Source organism: Rana temporaria, chromosome 4 (genome assembly GCF_905171775.1).
Source record: "Rana temporaria chromosome 4, aRanTem1.1, whole genome shotgun sequence".
NCBI classification, from domain to species: domain Eukaryota; kingdom Metazoa; phylum Chordata; class Amphibia; order Anura; family Ranidae; genus Rana; species Rana temporaria.
In genome coordinates this window covers 134,276,542-134,294,571 of record NC_053492.1, presented here as the reverse complement: position 1 = coordinate 134,294,571, position 18,030 = coordinate 134,276,542, and the positions used below count along the sequence as shown (strand labels likewise).

Below are 18,030 nucleotides of genomic sequence, written 5' to 3'. Positions count from 1 at the left end.
ACCAGTTGCTGGAATATGACAAACTTTTTTTTTTTTTTTTTTTTTTTGCACAAAGTTGTCACTAAATGATATATTGCTCACACATGCCATGGTTATATGTGGAATTGCACCCCAAAATACATTCTGCTGCTTCTCCTGAGTACGGGGATACCACATGTGTGGGACTTTTCGGGAGCCTAGCCGCGTACGGGGCCCCGAAAACCAAGCACCGCCTTCAGGATTTCTAAGGGCGCAAATTTTTGATTTCACTCCTCGCTGCCTATCACAGTTTCGGAGGCCATGGAATTCCCAGATGGCACACAACCCCCCCAAATGACCCCATTTTGGAAAGTAGACACCCCAAGCTATTTGCTGAGAGGCATGGTGAGTATTTTACAGCGCTCATTTATTTTTGAAAATGAAGAAAGATATATATATATATTTTTTTTTTCTTTTTTCAATTTTCAAATCTTTGTGACAAAAAGCAAGATCTGCAAAATACTCAACATACCTCTCAGCAAATAGCTTGGGGTGTCTACTTTCCAAAATGGGGTCATTTGGGGGGGTTTTGTGCCATCTGGGCATTCCATGGCCTCCGAAACTGTGATAGGTAGTGAGGAGTGAAATCAAAAATTTACACCCTTAGAAAGCCTGAAGGTGGTGATTGGTTTTTGGGGTCCCGTACGCGGCTAGGCTCCCAAAAAGTCTCACACATGTGGTATCCCCGTACTCAGGAGAAGCAGCAGAATGTATTTTGGGGTGTAATTCCACATATGCCCATGGCATGTTTGAGCAATATATCATTTAGTGACAACTTTGTGCAAAAAAAATAAAATAAAATAATAATAATTCTCTTTCCTACAACTTGTGTCAAAATATAAAATATTCCATGGACTCGAGATGCCTCTCAGCAAATAGCTTGGGGTGTCTACTTTCCAAAATGGGGTCATTTGGGGGGGTTTTGAACTGTCCTGGCATTTTATGAACAACATTTAGAAGCTTATGTCACACATTACCCACTCTTCTAACCACTTGAAGAAAAAGCCCTTTCTGACACTGTTTGTTTACATAAAAACATATTATTTTTTGCAAGAAAGTTAAGTTGAACCCCCAAACATTATATATTATTTTAAAGCAAAGGCCCTACAGATTAAAATGGTGGGTGTTGCATTTTTTTTTACGTCGCAGTATTTGCGCAGCGATTTTTCAAATGCATTTTTTTGGGCAAAAATACATATTTTTTTATTTTAATGCACTAAAACACACTATATTGCCCAAATGTTTGATGAAATAAAAAAGATGATCTTAGGCCGAGTACATAGATACCAAACACGACATGCTTTAAAATTGCGCACAAATGCGCAGTGGCGACAAACTACATACATTTTTAAAAGCCTTTAAAGCCTCTACGGGTTACCACATTAGATTTACAGAGGAGGTCTACTGCTAAAATTACTGCCCTCGATCTGACCTTCGCGGTGATACCTCACATGCATGGTACAATTGCTGTTTACATATGACGCCAAACCGACGCTTGCGTTCGCCTTTGCGCAAGAGCAGGGGGGGACAGGGGTGCTTTTTTTTTTTTTTTTTTTTTTTCATTATTATTTAATTTGCTTTTTTAATTTTATTTTAAACTGTTCCTTACTTTTTTTTATTATTTTTATAATTTTTATTGCCATCTTAGGGCATGTAAATATCCCCTATGATAGCAATAGTTAGTGACAGGTACTCTTTTTTGAAAAAATTGGGGTCTATTAGACCCTAGATCTTTCCTCTGCCCTTAAAGCATCTGACCACACCAAGATCGGTGTGATAAAATGTTTTCCCACTTTCCCAATGGCGCAGTTTATATCCGGGGAGGGGACATACCCTCCCACTGCTTGTAAAAGCAGTTTAGAGGCTAATTAGCCGCTAGGACTGCTTTTACATGAAAGCCGACCGCTGGCTGAAAAGAATGATACCAAGATGATACCTAAACCCGCAGGCATCATTCTGGTATAACCATTCAAAGTCCAGCAACATACCATACGTTGATGGTTCTTGTTGGACATGTATTGTAATCTTTTTTTTTTTTCATGCAGCCTGTTGGCTGAACGAAAAAAAGATTGATCGGTGGGTATGCCCACCATTAGAATACCTCCCTTCATCCACCCACTTCTAATGATGGGCATACACGCACCATTTATATATGCCGAAGCATGGGGGCATCCTCCCGCAAAAAAGTTATGCCGCTCACACACGTATGTACGCCGCATAAAAAGTTATGGCGCATACACACGGTCTGACTTTTCCACGGGCAAGCTTCCGACGGAATTTCGACCGTATGTACGTGGCATTAGGAGCAAAATCGCTCCTCCGCCCCTAATGCCCCCATGCTTCGGCATATATGCTCTTTTTTTAACTGTGGTGGTGAAATCACCTCCCACAGTGTTGGAGTCACGGCTTTATGTATCGTGGGAGCAAACGCTGTTGCTGTCACGCTAAATAAATCCGTGCTGCAACTGAATGGCGTACCTGCTAAGCAAATGATGGTTAAACATTATAACAAAGTAACATTACATTTTAACATTAAGATCTTACCATACCATACCTGCAAAGCAAATACCAAAAAAATAAATACAGTAAAAAATAAAAAATTTTTTAACGCAACCTGTGCCTAAAAAATATACATGCCGAAGCATGGGGGCATCCTCCCGCATAAAAAGTTATGCCGCATACACACGGTCGAACTTTTCCATGGGCAAGCCTCCGTCGGAATTTCGACCGTATGTACGCGGCATTAGGAGCAAAATCGCTCCTCCGCCCCTGCTGCCCCCATGCTTCGGCATATATGCTTTTTTTTTAACCGTGGTGGTGAAATCACCTCCTACAGCGTTGGAGTCACAGCTTTATAAATCGTGGGAGCAAACGCTGTTGCTGTCACGCTAAATAAATCCGCGATGCAACTGAATGGCGTACCTGCTAAACAAATGATGGTTAACAATAAAACAAACATTACAGTATAACATACCATACCTGCAAAGCAAATACAATAAAACATTGTAAAAATAGAGAGAATAGATATAGAACAATAGTGAGTGGACAGTAGAGAGTGAACATAAGAGAACAATAAAGAGAGGAGAAAAATACAACCACAACTATTTTTGGATTTTTTATTTTATATATTTTTTGTGTTTTTGTGTGAGTTTTTTTAATTTTTTTTCCACTTTTTTTCACTTTTATAAAAACTGTAAGAAAACTGTAAACTGAACCTTGCAGATTATGGTCTCTCAAAATGTGATGGCCATCACATATTCCGAGACCCTGTGTTGGTGTGCCTAGGACTATGTGGTGCTGTACCCTACGCTAAAACTCAATTAGTGTGTGGTAGCGTTTGAAACATACACCAATGCAGAGACCAGGTTGGTCAGGACAGTCGGGACAATAAAAGCGGGTGTCACGCCTAAATCCGAGTTTGCTGCAGACACGACATCTTTTTTGGCGGGTTTTTTGGGTAGGGGTACCAGGGAGGACAAAAGGAAAATGCCTCTCATACAGCCGGCTCACTGCATTTGCGTTGGGAAGGTGGGGCACAGCACCATCTGGAAACAGAAGGGCTTCGACGATCTCTTCCTGGAATTTTAGGAAGGATCCAGTCCGTCCTGAAGCTCTGTATAGCACATGAGCGTTCAGCAAAGCCAATTGAAACAAATACACTGACACTTTTTTGTACCAGCGTTTGGACCTCCGGGCAATTAGGTACGGCGCCAACAACTGGTCATTGAGGTCCACCCCTCCCATGTTAAGGTTGTACTCGTGGATACAGAGGGGTTTCTCCACAACACCAGCCGCCGTAGGAATTTGGACTGCCGTGTCTGCGTGAAGCGTGGACAGAACGAAAACATTCCGTGAATCCCTCCACTTCACTGCTAACAAATTATTACACTGTAAGCAGGCTCTCTCCCCCCGACTAAGACGGGATTCTACAAGCCGTTGGGGGATGCCCCGGCGATTAGGTCGCACGGTGCCACATGCGCCAATTCCATAATCAAAAAGGTGACTAAAAAGTGGCACGCTTGTGTAATAATTGTCCACGTACAAGTGGTACCCCTTTCCGAATAAGGGTGACACCAATTCCCACACTATCTTACCAGCGCTCCCTATGTAATCAGGGCAATTCTCCGGCTCTACGTGACTGTCTTTTCCCTCGTAAACCATAAAGCTAGATGTATAGCCTGTTGCCCTGTCACAGAGCTTATACAACTTGACCCCGTATCTGGCACGCTTGCTGGGAAGGAATTGTTTGAATGACAAGCGGCCAGAAAACTTAACCAGGGACTCATCAACGCAGACAACTTGATGGGGATTATACAAGGCTGCAAACCGTTCGTTGAAGTGGTTTACGAGGGGCCGAATTTTGTAGAGCCGATCGAATTCAGGGTCTCCCCGAGGACGACAGAGTTCATTGTCACTAAAATGCATGAACCGCAAGATCTGCTCGTATCGTGTCCTGGCCATGGAGGCAGAGAAAATGGGCATATGGTGAACTGGGTGCGTGGACCAATACATCCGCAGCTCACTCTTTTTAGTAATGCCCATGATGAGGGAAAGGCCCAGAAAGATCTTAAATTCGGAAACCGTAATTGGCTTCCAATCTCTGGCAAGGGACAGCTGGGGATTAGCGGCGAAGAATTGACCAGCGTACAAATTGCTTTGGTCCACAATAGATCTATAGAGATCTTCGGTGAAAAACAGCGAATAAAAATCCAGTGACGTAAAATCAACTGTATTCACCTGAATTCCGGGTTGGCCAGTGAATGGGGGAAGTACGGGTGCTGCAGAAGTGGTGGGTACCCAATCAGGATTGGCGAATGCAGCAGGAAGGGCACTATGGGGACGGGCCTGTCTTTGTCGTCTTCTTCTTGGTGGCAGCGGGACACTACTCGTGCTTGCCACCTCTCCAGCTTGAACTGCACTTATGGGACTCGCAACGTCACCAAGTGTTACTGCAGTGCTGGATATATGACCAGGATGTACTAGGCCGCTGGTGCTTGCCAGTTCACCAGAAGGAATAGCGGCGCTAGTACTTCTCTCCTCCATACGAGAGCCCTGCGGTTCTTGCACCTCAGCGACAGCAGAAGATCGGGGTCTGGTACGCCTGACCCTAGCAGGGACCACTCCGTCGTCAGAGCTATCTGTCAGGGAGCCACTGTCGTCTACAGGATCGTATTCTGAGCAAGAATTTGACAGATGCGTGACCTCCTCATCACTATCTGTCAGGCTCATAAACAAGTAGGCCTCTTCATCACTGTACCATCGATTTGCCATTTTGGGCTCTAAATTTAGGGGTACAGTGGTGAGATTCACAGGCAAAAAAGCACCTGACCTGTTAGTGACCGAGTCAAGCGCTACCAAAAAAACTGTTAGCGATCGCAGAGATCAGGCCTGACTCTGCGAACGCTGCAGTTATGTGTTTTTGTGTTTTGTGTCAGTGATCGATCGATCGATACTGCACTTTGGTGGGCTGGACTGGGCGAAGGGGCTAAACGCAGGTGCTAGCAGGTATCTGGGCTGATCCCGCTAACCATGCGTTTTTGGGAACCCTAAACTGCAGGGGACGCTAGTATAGATCTGATCAGATCAAGTATCGATCCGATCAGATACTATACCACTAAAGGGAGGCGTATGGTGCGTGCGTGGGTGTTAGCGCTATTGGCCGCTGCCTGGGGCGACGCAGACCCTATCTGGCGCTAAAACCAAACTTTGATCACCCGCCGGGCGATCAGGGGGTTAAAACTTTATAGCAAAAAATATGGCGGGTGCCTTGATGCTATAAAAAATTAACTAGCTAAACTGCGTCACCCGTGACACTTATACTGTGATCACTGGTGACAGGGGGTAATGAAGGGGTTAAACCTTTATTGGGGGGGGGTTAGGGGGGGTCCCTAGACTTTTTAGGGCCTAAGACTGATTACCCTAACACTTATTTTTGTCACTAATGACACAAGTACAGCGATCAAAAAAAAATCTGATTGCTGTACTGGGTGACACAGTGACAGGCAGTGAATGGGTTAATTTGGGGGGTGATCGGGGGGTGAATTGTGTGCCTACGTGACCTGGTGTCAGTGTAGTGTTGTGCAACTCACGGTTAGATGCTCTCTCCCTCTCGGTCTGGAACGGAAAGACCGACACGAGGGAGAGAGCAGTACTTCCCCTGCCAATGTTTACAAAACATTGCCAGGGGAAGACAACCATTGGTTAGAGCGATCACCAGGTCCAGGCCAGATTTTATTGGCCTGGACCTGGTGGTTGATCAGTTCTGCATCGAATCTGATCATCGGGAACGTCGGGGGGGCGCGCGCGCGCGCCCAATTTCCGTTCACGCGTCGGACGTCATATTACGTGATCTCGCCCAGGAGAGCCACCTTGTGGACGTATTTCGACGGTGCGCGGTCGGCAAGTGGTTAAAGTAGAAATATGGCAAAAGTAAAAAATTATATGTATGAGGCATTCTGTTTATTAACACAGCAGCGTTGTTTTCCCATAAAATAATGATTTCAAATGATGATCCTGTCAGTAGATCTTTTTTATCACTTCCTTCAAAGAAAAAAAAAATTCTCGCAGGTTCAAAAACACATTGCAAGTGAGCAAAAAAAATGTGTGGATGGAAAAGCATTGCAAGTAAGCATTTAAAATATTTGATTTTCTTTTTACCTGCAAATTTTTAAGATTGTCACACATTTTTTTTTAAAGTATGGTATTAGTATCTCAGAGCCTCCTAAACTACCTGGTTATATTTGAAAGTCTTGAAAAAGGTTCTTTTGTATAGTGTGGACAGTTAACGGGCAAAACTACAAAAACTGTTCCTATTCTTATGCTGCTGAAAAATGTAACCTATAGTTCTAGATTTTCCTAGTAGGTGACGGAAAATATTGATTATATGAAGACAGGAGGCGAGTATCTTGCATTAATCTTTCCACTTTAATGCTCATAGCAGAAACATTTTTACATTAAACAAACTTGAAAAACTACGTTTCCCATCAGTCCCAGCGTCTGTATAACCCCCGCCCTCTAAGGGTCTGAGCCTATAACTAGGACTGTCCTACTGTAAATCCTCCTCTTTCTGAACGCGAATGCCCAACACCGGACAACTTCAAGGAAGAATTTCACCACGACTCTTCGACCAGCCGGTCAAACCTGCGTCGGCGTCAGCGTAGGCAAACTGGAGGTACTCATGTAGTCAACAGGACTCCATCCAGGGAAAACATAACCACGATTTCGTCCCAACGGGGAAACTCCGGAGTCGCTTCATCAAGCGCCCACAAAATCTGGGGTGATATTCAGTATCCTGAAAAGAGAAGATAAAAGAAACCGTAATAGGGTGGGTAGGGAGGGAAGATACTCGCCTCCTGTCTTCATATAATCAATATTTTCCGTCACCTACTAGGAAAATCTAGAATTATATATCAGACAGGAGGCTCATATCTTGCAAGTTCAAAGCTATACATATACGAACCTCCTGCAATATCAACATAAATATCATACATGCTAAAATTCTCCCGAGTCTCCCAAACATGGTGAGAGGAGCCCCACAAGTTAAGCAGTGAGAACAGATAAGGAGACATGATCTTCTGGTCTGAAATAGAATTGACGAAAGGTCGCCTCGGAAGACCAATCGGCCGCCAATAAGAGATCTGACAATGATCCCCCTGACGTAACCACCTTAGTGGCCATAGCACCCCTGGTGGAGTGAGCGCCAAAAAGAGATGTATCTATACCTGCTACTTCCATAACTGACCTTACCCACCTGGCTAGGGTTGCTGAAGATACCGGTCTATGTGGATGCACAAAGGATATTAACAACTGAGAGGAGTCTGGAGAACGAAGCGCTGAAGTGAAAGACTCGTATGTCTGAAGACAACGGACCACACAAAGCCGTGGATACGTAGGAAAGAAAGGATAAAAAACTGTTTGTAGATTGGTTTTTGTCCTGCGGACCACTGAGAACCTGACCCCTTCTGGCGAGAATTGTCGTCTAGAAATGTCTAAAGCCCTGACATCGGAAATACGTTTAATAGAAATCAAACATAATAGGGTGGTGAGCTTTAGGGATAGGTTCTTCAAGGTTAACAGATCATTGTCGTCCCACGAAGAAAACAATTGAAATACTTTGGATACATCCCAAGTAGAATGGTATCGTGGACGAGGAGGGCGTTTGTATTTAACGCCGCGCAGTAAACGACATACAAGAGGATGTTTGCCTATAGGGACCGCATCTACCGGACAATGGTAAGCCGATATAGCTGATCTATAGACGTTCAAGGAACTGTAAGACCTCCCCAGCTCGTAAAATTCCGCGAGGAAATTTACGACCGAGGACACAGGGGCATGAATGGGATCAACCTGTCGTTGATCACACCAACGGACCCATAACCCCCAGGCAGATCGATATGCCGATCTAGTCCCTGGGGCCCAGGCCAAGGCGAGAAGATCTCTAGCCGATTGAGAAAGGTCTGTATTTGCTTCTGGCAACCCGAGACCAACCAGGCAAGAAGTGGTAGTCTGTTCTCTGACAGCAAGGGGTGTGGACCCTTGGACGGGTTCGTCAAAAGATGAATTGAGTGCGGGAGGAGTCTGGGGTAGTCGATCGACATGCCCAGGATCAATGGGAACCACGGTTGCGTCGGCCACCAGGGGGTGATCAACGCCACCGTTGCGGATTGATTCATGATGTGTAGGAGAAGTCTGGTAATCAGCGAGAAGGGGGGAAACGCGTAGTGTACCCCTGTCGGCCATATCTGGAGGAAAGCGTCCACCGCTGTTGCCTCCGGATCCGGCCTCCAACTGAAAAAGTGAATCAGTTGTCGGTTGAGCCTGGAAGCGAAAAGGTCTGTGTGAAACGGACCCCAGAGTTCCTGAATTGTCAGGAAAACTGATCTGTCTAACGTCCAATCGCTGGCGTCTGACAGATAACGGGAATTCCAATCCGCCACATAATTGGATACCCCTGGGATGTATTCCGCCACTGGCAGAATGTCCTTGGAGAGACAGAAATTCCAGAAGTCGGATGCAATGTCCGCTAGTATCTTGGATTTTGCGCCTCCCAGGTGGTTGATGTATTGCACCGCCGCCACGTTGTCCATGCGTAAGAGAACGCAACATCTGGACCTCCGGGAGAGAAAACTCCTGACGGCAAAGAATGCCGCCAAGAGTTCCAGTGCATTGATGTGAAGAGATGACTCGTCTTCGGACCAAGTCCCTCCTGTGGAGGCCTGTCCGCAACGGGCACCCCAGCCCTGTCGGCTCGCATCGGATTCCAGTATGACATCCGGACGAGAACTGAAAATGGTTTTGCCATTCCATTCTATGGCGTGATGGAGCCACCATCGTAACTCCTTTTCTGATTCCGCACAAAGAGAGACTTTGTCCGAATAACCCAGACCCTGTCTTAAATGAAGTGTTTTGAGGCGTTGAAGAGCCCGGTAGTGTAGGGGAGCCGGAAAAATAGCCTGGATAGAGGCTGATAATAGTCCGACTATGCGTGCAAGGGTTCTCAATGAAATCTGTCCCTTGCGCAAAACTGTCCTGATTTCTTTCCGAATCAGGGACAGTTTCGATTGTGGTAATCGTAAGACTGCCTGTCTGGTGTCTATTGTGAAACCTAAGAACTCCATCTCCTGAGCTGGAGCTAGTACGGACTTTTTGAGGTTGATAAGGAAACCTAGATTCTCTAACAGTGACACTGCCCACTGTTTGTGTAGCTCGGCCTGCGATTTCGAGTGGGCCATGATTAAGAGGTCGTCTAGATATATTATCAGGCGCACCCCTCTGCATCGAAGAGCCGCCACCACGGGCTTCATTATTTTGGTGAAGCACCATGGGGCCGAGGAAAGGCCGAAGGGCAAACAGGTGAACTGCCACATACGGCCCCACCATAGGAACCTTAGAAACATCTGGGAAGTCTGATGCATGGGAATCGTCAGGTAAGCGTCTTTCAGGTCTATTTTGACCAGCCAATCTCCTTGAGAGAGAAGGTCTCTTAGTAAATGAATGCCTTCCATCTTGAAGTGACGGTACGTCACGAATTGGTTCAACCCTTTTAAATTTATAATCGGCCGATACCCTCCGCCTTTTTTCTTTACTAAGAATAGGCTGCTGACAAACCCGGGGGTTAAGGGGTCTACTTCCATCACGGCTTGTTTTGCCACCAGATCCTGGATCTCCTCGTCTATGAGACGAGTATCTTGTTCCGAAAACTGAATGGGGTGTGGAAGCGCCGACATGGTTGGGTGAGAGATGAAATCTATGTTGAAACCTATTACCGTCGATAATATCCAGGCGTCTGCCGTAATCGTGTGCCAGACGTGGATAAAATGCCTCAGTCTGCCCCCTATCGGTATATGGGAGGAAAAATTCTGTGGAACACTTACCAGTGGGTGGGCGTGATCTGGGGAAACCTCTGCCCCCGCGTCCTCTCCATGGGCGTCCTCTGGGAGGAAAAAATGGCGCTGGTTGTGCCAGTGGTAGAGCGTATTGCTGCTGCATGGGCGAATAAGGTTGAGCTGCTGCTCTAGGGTAGGCCCTGAAATAATTGTTTCGACCGGCAGATCGGCCTCTTCCTCTGCCGGCCCTGCCAAAAACCTTGGACCCTGAGCCTGATTTTTTCAAAGAAGTCTGAGCCTTGTCAAGACTGTTAAACAGGCCCACAAACCTGTTAATATTTTTCATCAGGTCTTCTCCAAAGAGGAGACCCTCTGCAGAAGGACCCGGTTCCGATTCTGCCAAATGAGAAAGTTGTGGATCCAATTTCATAAGAATCGACCTGCGACGTTCTACGGCGCAGGCCGTATTGGCTGAGCCTAGTAGGCAAATAGCCCTTTGTGCCCAACCTCTTAGTTGGCCTAAGTCTACTGGGCCCTCAGTGGAAGCTGCCTGCTCCGAAAGGTTTAGGATCTTAGTTAAGGGGCCTAAAAGATCTAGGATGCGATCCTGTATTGATTTAAATGACCGTTCAATGCCTTTCTTGGCTTGTTTGCCAGATTTGGTCAAATATTTTAGCAGCACCGGGTCGATTTCAGGTGTGACTGCTACTTTCCTTGGGATAACGGGTCGTGGGCATTCTGCCCTTAGCTTGTTTCTATTGACCCTATCCAGACTTTTACGTGTCCAATGTTCTATGTACTGGGATACCTGTGGGAGAGGTGTCCAGTCTCCGGATCTAGGGTGAGAGATGCCCTCCGGGTTGAAAAAGGGCTCGCCTAGCGAGTCCAAAATTGTCTCAGCAGGTAAAGCTGAATTAGCCCCAAGTTCTGTGAACTCCTGACCAGACTCTTCCAAGTCGGAGTCATAATCCTCTGATTCTGCGATCAGAGAGCTTTCAGAAGCGTTATCTTCTGAGTCCTCATTAAAGGAGTCCGGTTTAGATCTGTGAGAAGATTTAAACTTTTTCTTGGAAGACTCCTTGATAGTCAAGGGTCGTGCACTCTCAGGGTGACTGGGGAGGCAGGCCGTGTGGGGTCCTGCGTCAGGCATAAATTGTACTTCCCCTGCCGGGGAGTCAGGACAAGCGATCAGGTGCTTACGCTTGGAGAGGGACTTGCCCTTCTTTATTGTCTCAGAATTAGTAGCAATAATGTTAGAATGGGAGGCTAGGGCTGCTTGGATGGAGCTGCTAATGAGCTCCTGTATTTGGGCAGCTGTTAAGAGCTGTGGGCCCTCAGGGGTTAAACCTGCAGCAGCATTCATGGGCACATTAGGTTCATCTGCCATGATGAATAGTAGAATATATAAAGCCTCAGTAAGTGAATAACAGTTGGTAACTAATTTAGTATTATTCTAGACTATGGCAGCAAGAGTCAAATAAGGGTTAATAAATACTTTAAAGATACCTAGTTGCAGAATGGGAAGCAGACCACTCCTATCGAGTGCTCCGCTCAGTTAATAAAGCAGTAATAATAATAGTAGAATAATAAAGCTTGTACAGTAAACTGTACAGCAATACCGCTCTCCTCACCGCCCAGCCGCAGACTGGCGTGCGGTGAGGAGAACGATGAATTCAGGCTGGCGCGCAGCCCGAGATCTCGCGAGATCTCGGGTGCGCGGTTGTGATTGGCTGGACGGCGCTGAGGAGAGAGCGCGCGTGAGGTATCGCCCCCCTTCCTCTGCCCACAGCCCGGGAAACTCCGGCTAGTGACAGGGAGGAGGGGGAGCGAGGGGGACAATGGAGGAAGAGACAGCCTTGTCTCTGGGGAAAAAACAAACACCGCAGCGGTGACGAGGGTAAAACAGCCTATGAGGAACCAAGGCAAATATAGAAAACGCAATAAATAGCGCAAAATTAGAAAGACAAGTAATTTTAAATAAAATAAGAGTACATTAGATTAAATTAAATAAATTTAAATTAAATTACTGATAGATATATACAATAAAAAGAATATTAATAGAGGAAAAACAGATAGGAACACAGTGAAGATTGTGTCCTATCTACAAATGCTAATAAAGGACAAAAAATAATATCAAAGAAATATGAGTAATACTTATCTCTGCCATGAGCAGAAAGAAAGAGGAGGATTTACAGTAGGACAGTCCTAGTTATAGGCTCAGACCCTTAGAGGGCGGGGGTTATACAGACGCTGGGACTGATGGGAAACGTAGTTTTTCAAGTTTGTTTAATGTAAAAATGTTTCTGCTATGAGCATTAAAGTGGAAAGATTAATGCAAGATATGAGCCTCCTGTCTGATATATAATTGTAGTTACCTGCAAAAGGAGGGTACTGTCTCCAATTGCCTAAAATTAAATAAATAAAAAAATAAATAAACAAAGCTCGGTAATGGGTTTTTTTCTCCTCATGCTGACAGCGTGAGGAGAAAAAACGGCCGATCACCGGCTTTTGTGTAAAAGACATCGGTCCCGAAGAGGAAGGAGGCACATCTGCCTCATCAGTGCTCACCAGTACCGCCTGCCAGTGCCCACAGTGCCCATCCAGTGACATAAAGTGCCACCTATCAATGCCCACCAGTGGTACCAATCAGTGCCTCATCAGTGCCACCTAGCAGTGCTGCCTATCAGTCTCACCTACCAGTGCTGATCAGCACCCATCATTACCACTCATCAGTGCCCATCACTGCCACCTATCAGTGCCCATCACTGCCAGCTATCACTGCCAGCTATCAGTGCCACCTCTCAGTGTCACCTCTCAATGCCCAACAATGCCCCCTCTTAGTGCCCACCAGTGCCACCTAACAGTGCCCACCATCAGGCTTTTGTGTAAAGGACATCGGTGGGCACTGATAGGTGGCACTGAGAGGCGGCATTAGTGGGCACTGAGAGGTGACACTGAAAGGCAGTGATAGGTGGCACTGGTGTGCACTGAGAATTGGCACTAATAGGTGGCACTGATAGCTGGCAGTGCCCGCAAGTGCCGCCTTATTGCAAAATTGTATAACAAAATATAAAACGGTTTTGTATTTTGATTTTTTTTTAAATCTGTCTTTTTAATTTTTTAACTACTTGAGGCCCGCGCTATAGCCGAATGACGGCTTCAGCGCGGGCCTGAAAATCCAGGAGGACGTCATTTGACCTCCGCCCCTTTCCTCGTTCCCCGCGCGCGTTCCCCAGCGCACAGCGGGGAAATTCTGTGCCAATCACAGATCGCCGTGAACGGCCAATCGCAGTGGCCGTTTGGTATGCGATCTGTGCGGCCAATGAGAGATGATCTCAGATGTAAACATATGAGATCATCTCTCATTGCCGGCTCACACAGAGACAGCGTCCTGTCAGGGAGAGAGGAGACCGATCTGTGTCCCTTGTACATAGGGACACAGATCGGTCACCTCCTCCAGTCAGTCCCCTTCCCCCACAGTCAGAACACTATTCAGGGTACACATTTAACCCCTTCCTCACCCCCTAGTGTTAACCCATTCAATGCCAGTCACATTTATACAGTACAGTAATTAGTGCATATTTATAGCACTGATCGCAGTATAAATGTGAATGGTGCCAAAAATGTGTCAAAAGTGTCCGATTTCCCACCATAATGTCGCAGTCCCAATAAAAATCACAGATTGCCGCCATTACTAGTAAAAAAAAAATAATAAAAAAATAATAATTATGTCCCCTATTTTGTAGGCACTATAACTTTTGCGCAAACCAGTCGCTTATTGCGATTTTTTTTTTTTTACCAAAAATATGTAGAAGAATACGTATCGGCCTAGACTTAATTGGGCTATTTATTATAGCAACAAGTAAAAAATATTGTATTTTTTTTCAAAATTGTCGCTCTTTTTTGTTTATATCGCAAAAAATAAAAACCGCAGAGGTGATCAAATACCACCAAAAGAAAGCTCTACTTGTGGGGAAAAAAGGACGTCAATTTTGTTTGGGTTGCAACGTTGCGCAATTGTCAGTTAAAGCGACGCAGTGCCGGAAGCTGAAATTTCACCTGGGCAGGAGGGGGGGGGGGGGGGGGATATGTGCGCAGTAAGCAGTGCTGGCCCAAGACATTGTGCTGCCTGGGACCAAGAATGAAATGCTTCCCCCCCCTAGAGAAAAAATCACGCCAACCAAAAGGCCCCCACATTCATTATTTTATATCATGATAACTAAAGGGGACCCGTCATGGCCCTATACATGTATAAAGGAGTATAAAGAGGACCTGTCATTACTCTTTACATGTAAAGGAATATCAAGAGGACCTGTCATGGCTCTATAAATGTATATAGGACTATAAAGAGTACTTGACATGGCTCTATACATGTATAAAGGAGTATAACGAGGGCCTGTCTTGGCTCTATAGATGTATAAAGAGAACCTGTTATGGCTCTATACATGTATAAAGAAGTATAAAGAGGGCCTGTCATGGCTCTATACATGCATATAGGCGTATAAAAGGACCTGCCATGGCTCTATACATGTATCCAGGAGTATAAAGGGACCTGTGAATTGCCGGCGGCCACAATGTATTTTGCGCAAACTAATCAATGTACGCTAATTGTGTTTTTTTGTTTTTTTTTTGTACCAAAAATATGTAGAAGAATACATATTGGCCTAAACTGAAGAAAATTGTTTATTTTTCTAAATTTTGGGGATATTTATTATAGCAAAAAGTTAAAAAATATATATATTTATAGCACAAAAAATATGCTGCCCCCCTAAAAGTGCTGCCTGGTACCCATGGTACCACCCGGTCCCATCATAGGGCCGGCCCTGCCAGTAAGCATATGGTTAAATAAGGTATGAGGTAATCCAATACCACCAAAAGAAAGCTCTATTTGTGGGAAAATAATTATAAAAAATTTCATTTGGGTACAGTGTTGTATTGACTGCGCAATTGTCATTCAAAGAGTGAGAGCGCTGAAAGCTCAAAATTGGTCTGGGCAGGAGGGGGATTTAAGTGCCCAGTAAGCAAGTGGTTAACAAACGTTGCCTCTACAGGAGTTTTGTGTTCTGCCTGTAGAAGCAGCTCAATGTTATCCTATGTGTTCATGCACATTAGGACGTTTACAGACATATTTTGTGCTCAACATGTAGAGGAAGAAAAAAAAATCCTTCTGGTTTGCGTTTCTGATTGGAGTTTACTGGCAGAAAAAATGTAAAGCTCTCCTAAACTTTGTAGAAAACATGCTCTATATGTGCATTTTTCCTGCCAGACAGACCTTTTTTTTAAGCCAAGTGTGCATGAAGCCTAGAGGCTATCATGGGACACAATCTTAACAATAACAATATATTTATACACAAGCATCTATTTTGTACCTCTTTGTATTTCTGTAAGAAAAGTGTAGTTAAATCACCAATTACCCAAAATTCCGAGATGCATTTCCTTTTGAGATCTCGTTTTTTCCTTGGTGAAGGTTGAGTCTGTGAATTCCCTATACAAGGCTTTCGTATACCGTCCTCCAATTCTGTTGTCATTTTGGACAAAATATTTTGCTGACTCACTGAAAGTTATTGATAATAGATGTAATACGTTATGCTATGGTTATCATTTGGTTATTTACATATCTTGATTTAACAATAGGTTTATACGTTAAGGATTGGAAATAATTTAAGCATATTTACCTATAAATACATATATAAATTAAAGCTGAAATTAGGGATTTTTGTAAAAACAATAAACTTGCACTGAATGAGTCTAGGGATAGAGGAATAACCTGCAATATGTACCTTATTCCTTGCTTCCTGGGTACTAGCCAGCACTCTTCTCTTCTCTCCAACGAGTTAAGGGTGGGCCCTTGTCATCCTCATGTACAACACAGGACTACTAGTCCTGCATTGTATTTAATGACGGCATAGTGCAACCATCAGCTGGATCCCGTTATCAAGTCCTGTTGAGACGAAACGTCGGGAGGCGACGTTCTGACGTCACTGCATCATCTGTTTAGGACGAACACACGTTCTGTTGAGCCGGCCGGCTTTTTTATGCTATAGATTTTCTACTTAAATGTAAGTGTATTTCTATCTCTCACAAATAAAGTAGTGTTACGTTTTACACTATGTGAGTCTCTTTTGTTTTTGGATGCCCTGAATGCTTACTGGTGAATACTGAGGATCCCCCACGTTATTGAGGATGCTCGAGTTACTGCTGCTGGATTGTCTTGTTCCCTGCACTATCTGATCCTTATTGGGATCGCAGACTCTGTGTTACGTTTTTACACTATGAGTTTTTCCTGTTTTCGGATGCCCTGAATACTTACTGGTGATTACTGAGGACCCTCCACGCTAGCAAGGACGCCCGGGCTACTGCTGCTGGATTGTCTTGTTTCCTGCATTATTTGATCCCCATTGGGATCGCAGACTCTGGTAAGGGTCAGTGTTTTGCATTGGTGTTGGTTCTTTATCCTGTCCATCTGTCACAGCCGTTTGTTAATCAACACTTCTGAGGATTGAACACGTTCATGTTGCATGTTTTGGACTTTTTTTTCACTTCACTTATTGACAGACAATTTTGTGAAAGATTGTTATTCTATCACTGGGACTATATATTTTTATTTATTTGAAATTTTTTGGTCATTTGCACTTGCTTGTTTCCATTTTTATGCATATGTTTTGTGACTAGACACATATTCATTCACATAGCGCGACTCCATTTTCTGTCTTGTATAATTTTATGTTGTATAACATTTTTGAGTTGCTGCTCTATTTTCGTTTTTTTCTTTGCAAGGTATGCGCAATTTTTTTCTTTTTCTTCTTCTCATCGGCTGGAGAGCCTTAGGAAAGAGGCTTCCAGACACCCTTCACTAAATGTGGTGGAAGCCTGCTGGAGAGTGGAATAAAAAATATGCCACACCAATTTGATGCAGTGTGCAGTGTATGGTCAGAGACTTGACAGGCTGACCCTCCACCACCTTCAACCTCTGCAGCAATGCTGGCACTGACAGCACTCAAACCTCTATTTCCCAAAGACAACCTCTGGATATGATGCTGAGCATGTTTCTTTGGTTGACCATGGCGAGGCCTGTTCTGAGTGCAACCTGTACTGTTAAACTGCTGTATGGACCGTGCTGCAGCTCAGTTTTAGGGTCTTAGCAATCTTTTTATAGCCTAGGCCAGTGGTCATCAACCCTGTCCTCAGGGCCCACTAACAGGCCAGGTTTTATGTATTACCTTGGGGAGATGCAGACTAGAATACTGCAATTTACTGAGCAGCAAATGATATCACCTGTGATGTATTTCAGTTATCTTGCAAACCTGGCCTGTTAGTGGGCCCTGAGGACAGGGTTGATGACCACTAGCCTGGGCCATCTTTATGTAGAGCAACAATTTTTTTTAATCTTTTTTATAGCCTAGGCCATCTTTATGTAGAGCAACAATTTTCTTTTTTCCAGATCCTCAGAGAGTTCTTTGCCATGAGGTGCCATGGTGAACTTCCAGTGACCGGTAGGAGAGAGTGAGAGCAATAACACTAAATTTAACACAACTTCTCTCCATTCACACCTGAGACATTTTCACTTGGGGTGTACTCACTTTTGTTGCTAGTGGTTTAGACATTAATGGCTGTGTGTCAAGTTATTTCGAGAGGACAGAAAATTTACACTGTTATACAAGCTGTACACTCACTACTTTACATTGCA

General features: G+C 44.6%; 1 protein-coding gene across 1 annotated transcript in view; it reads right to left on the bottom strand.

Moving 5' to 3' along the window:
* The window catches only part of LOC120935649 (ceruloplasmin-like), a 91,915-nt gene that overhangs the window by 41,664 nt on the left and 32,221 nt on the right, over nt 1–18,030 (bottom strand). The window contains exon 7 of the mRNA XM_040347703.1: nt 15,758–15,897. Within this exon, the coding sequence (XP_040203637.1) occupies nt 15,758–15,897 (140 nt within the window). The remainder of the gene's footprint in view (nt 1–15,757; nt 15,898–18,030) is intronic.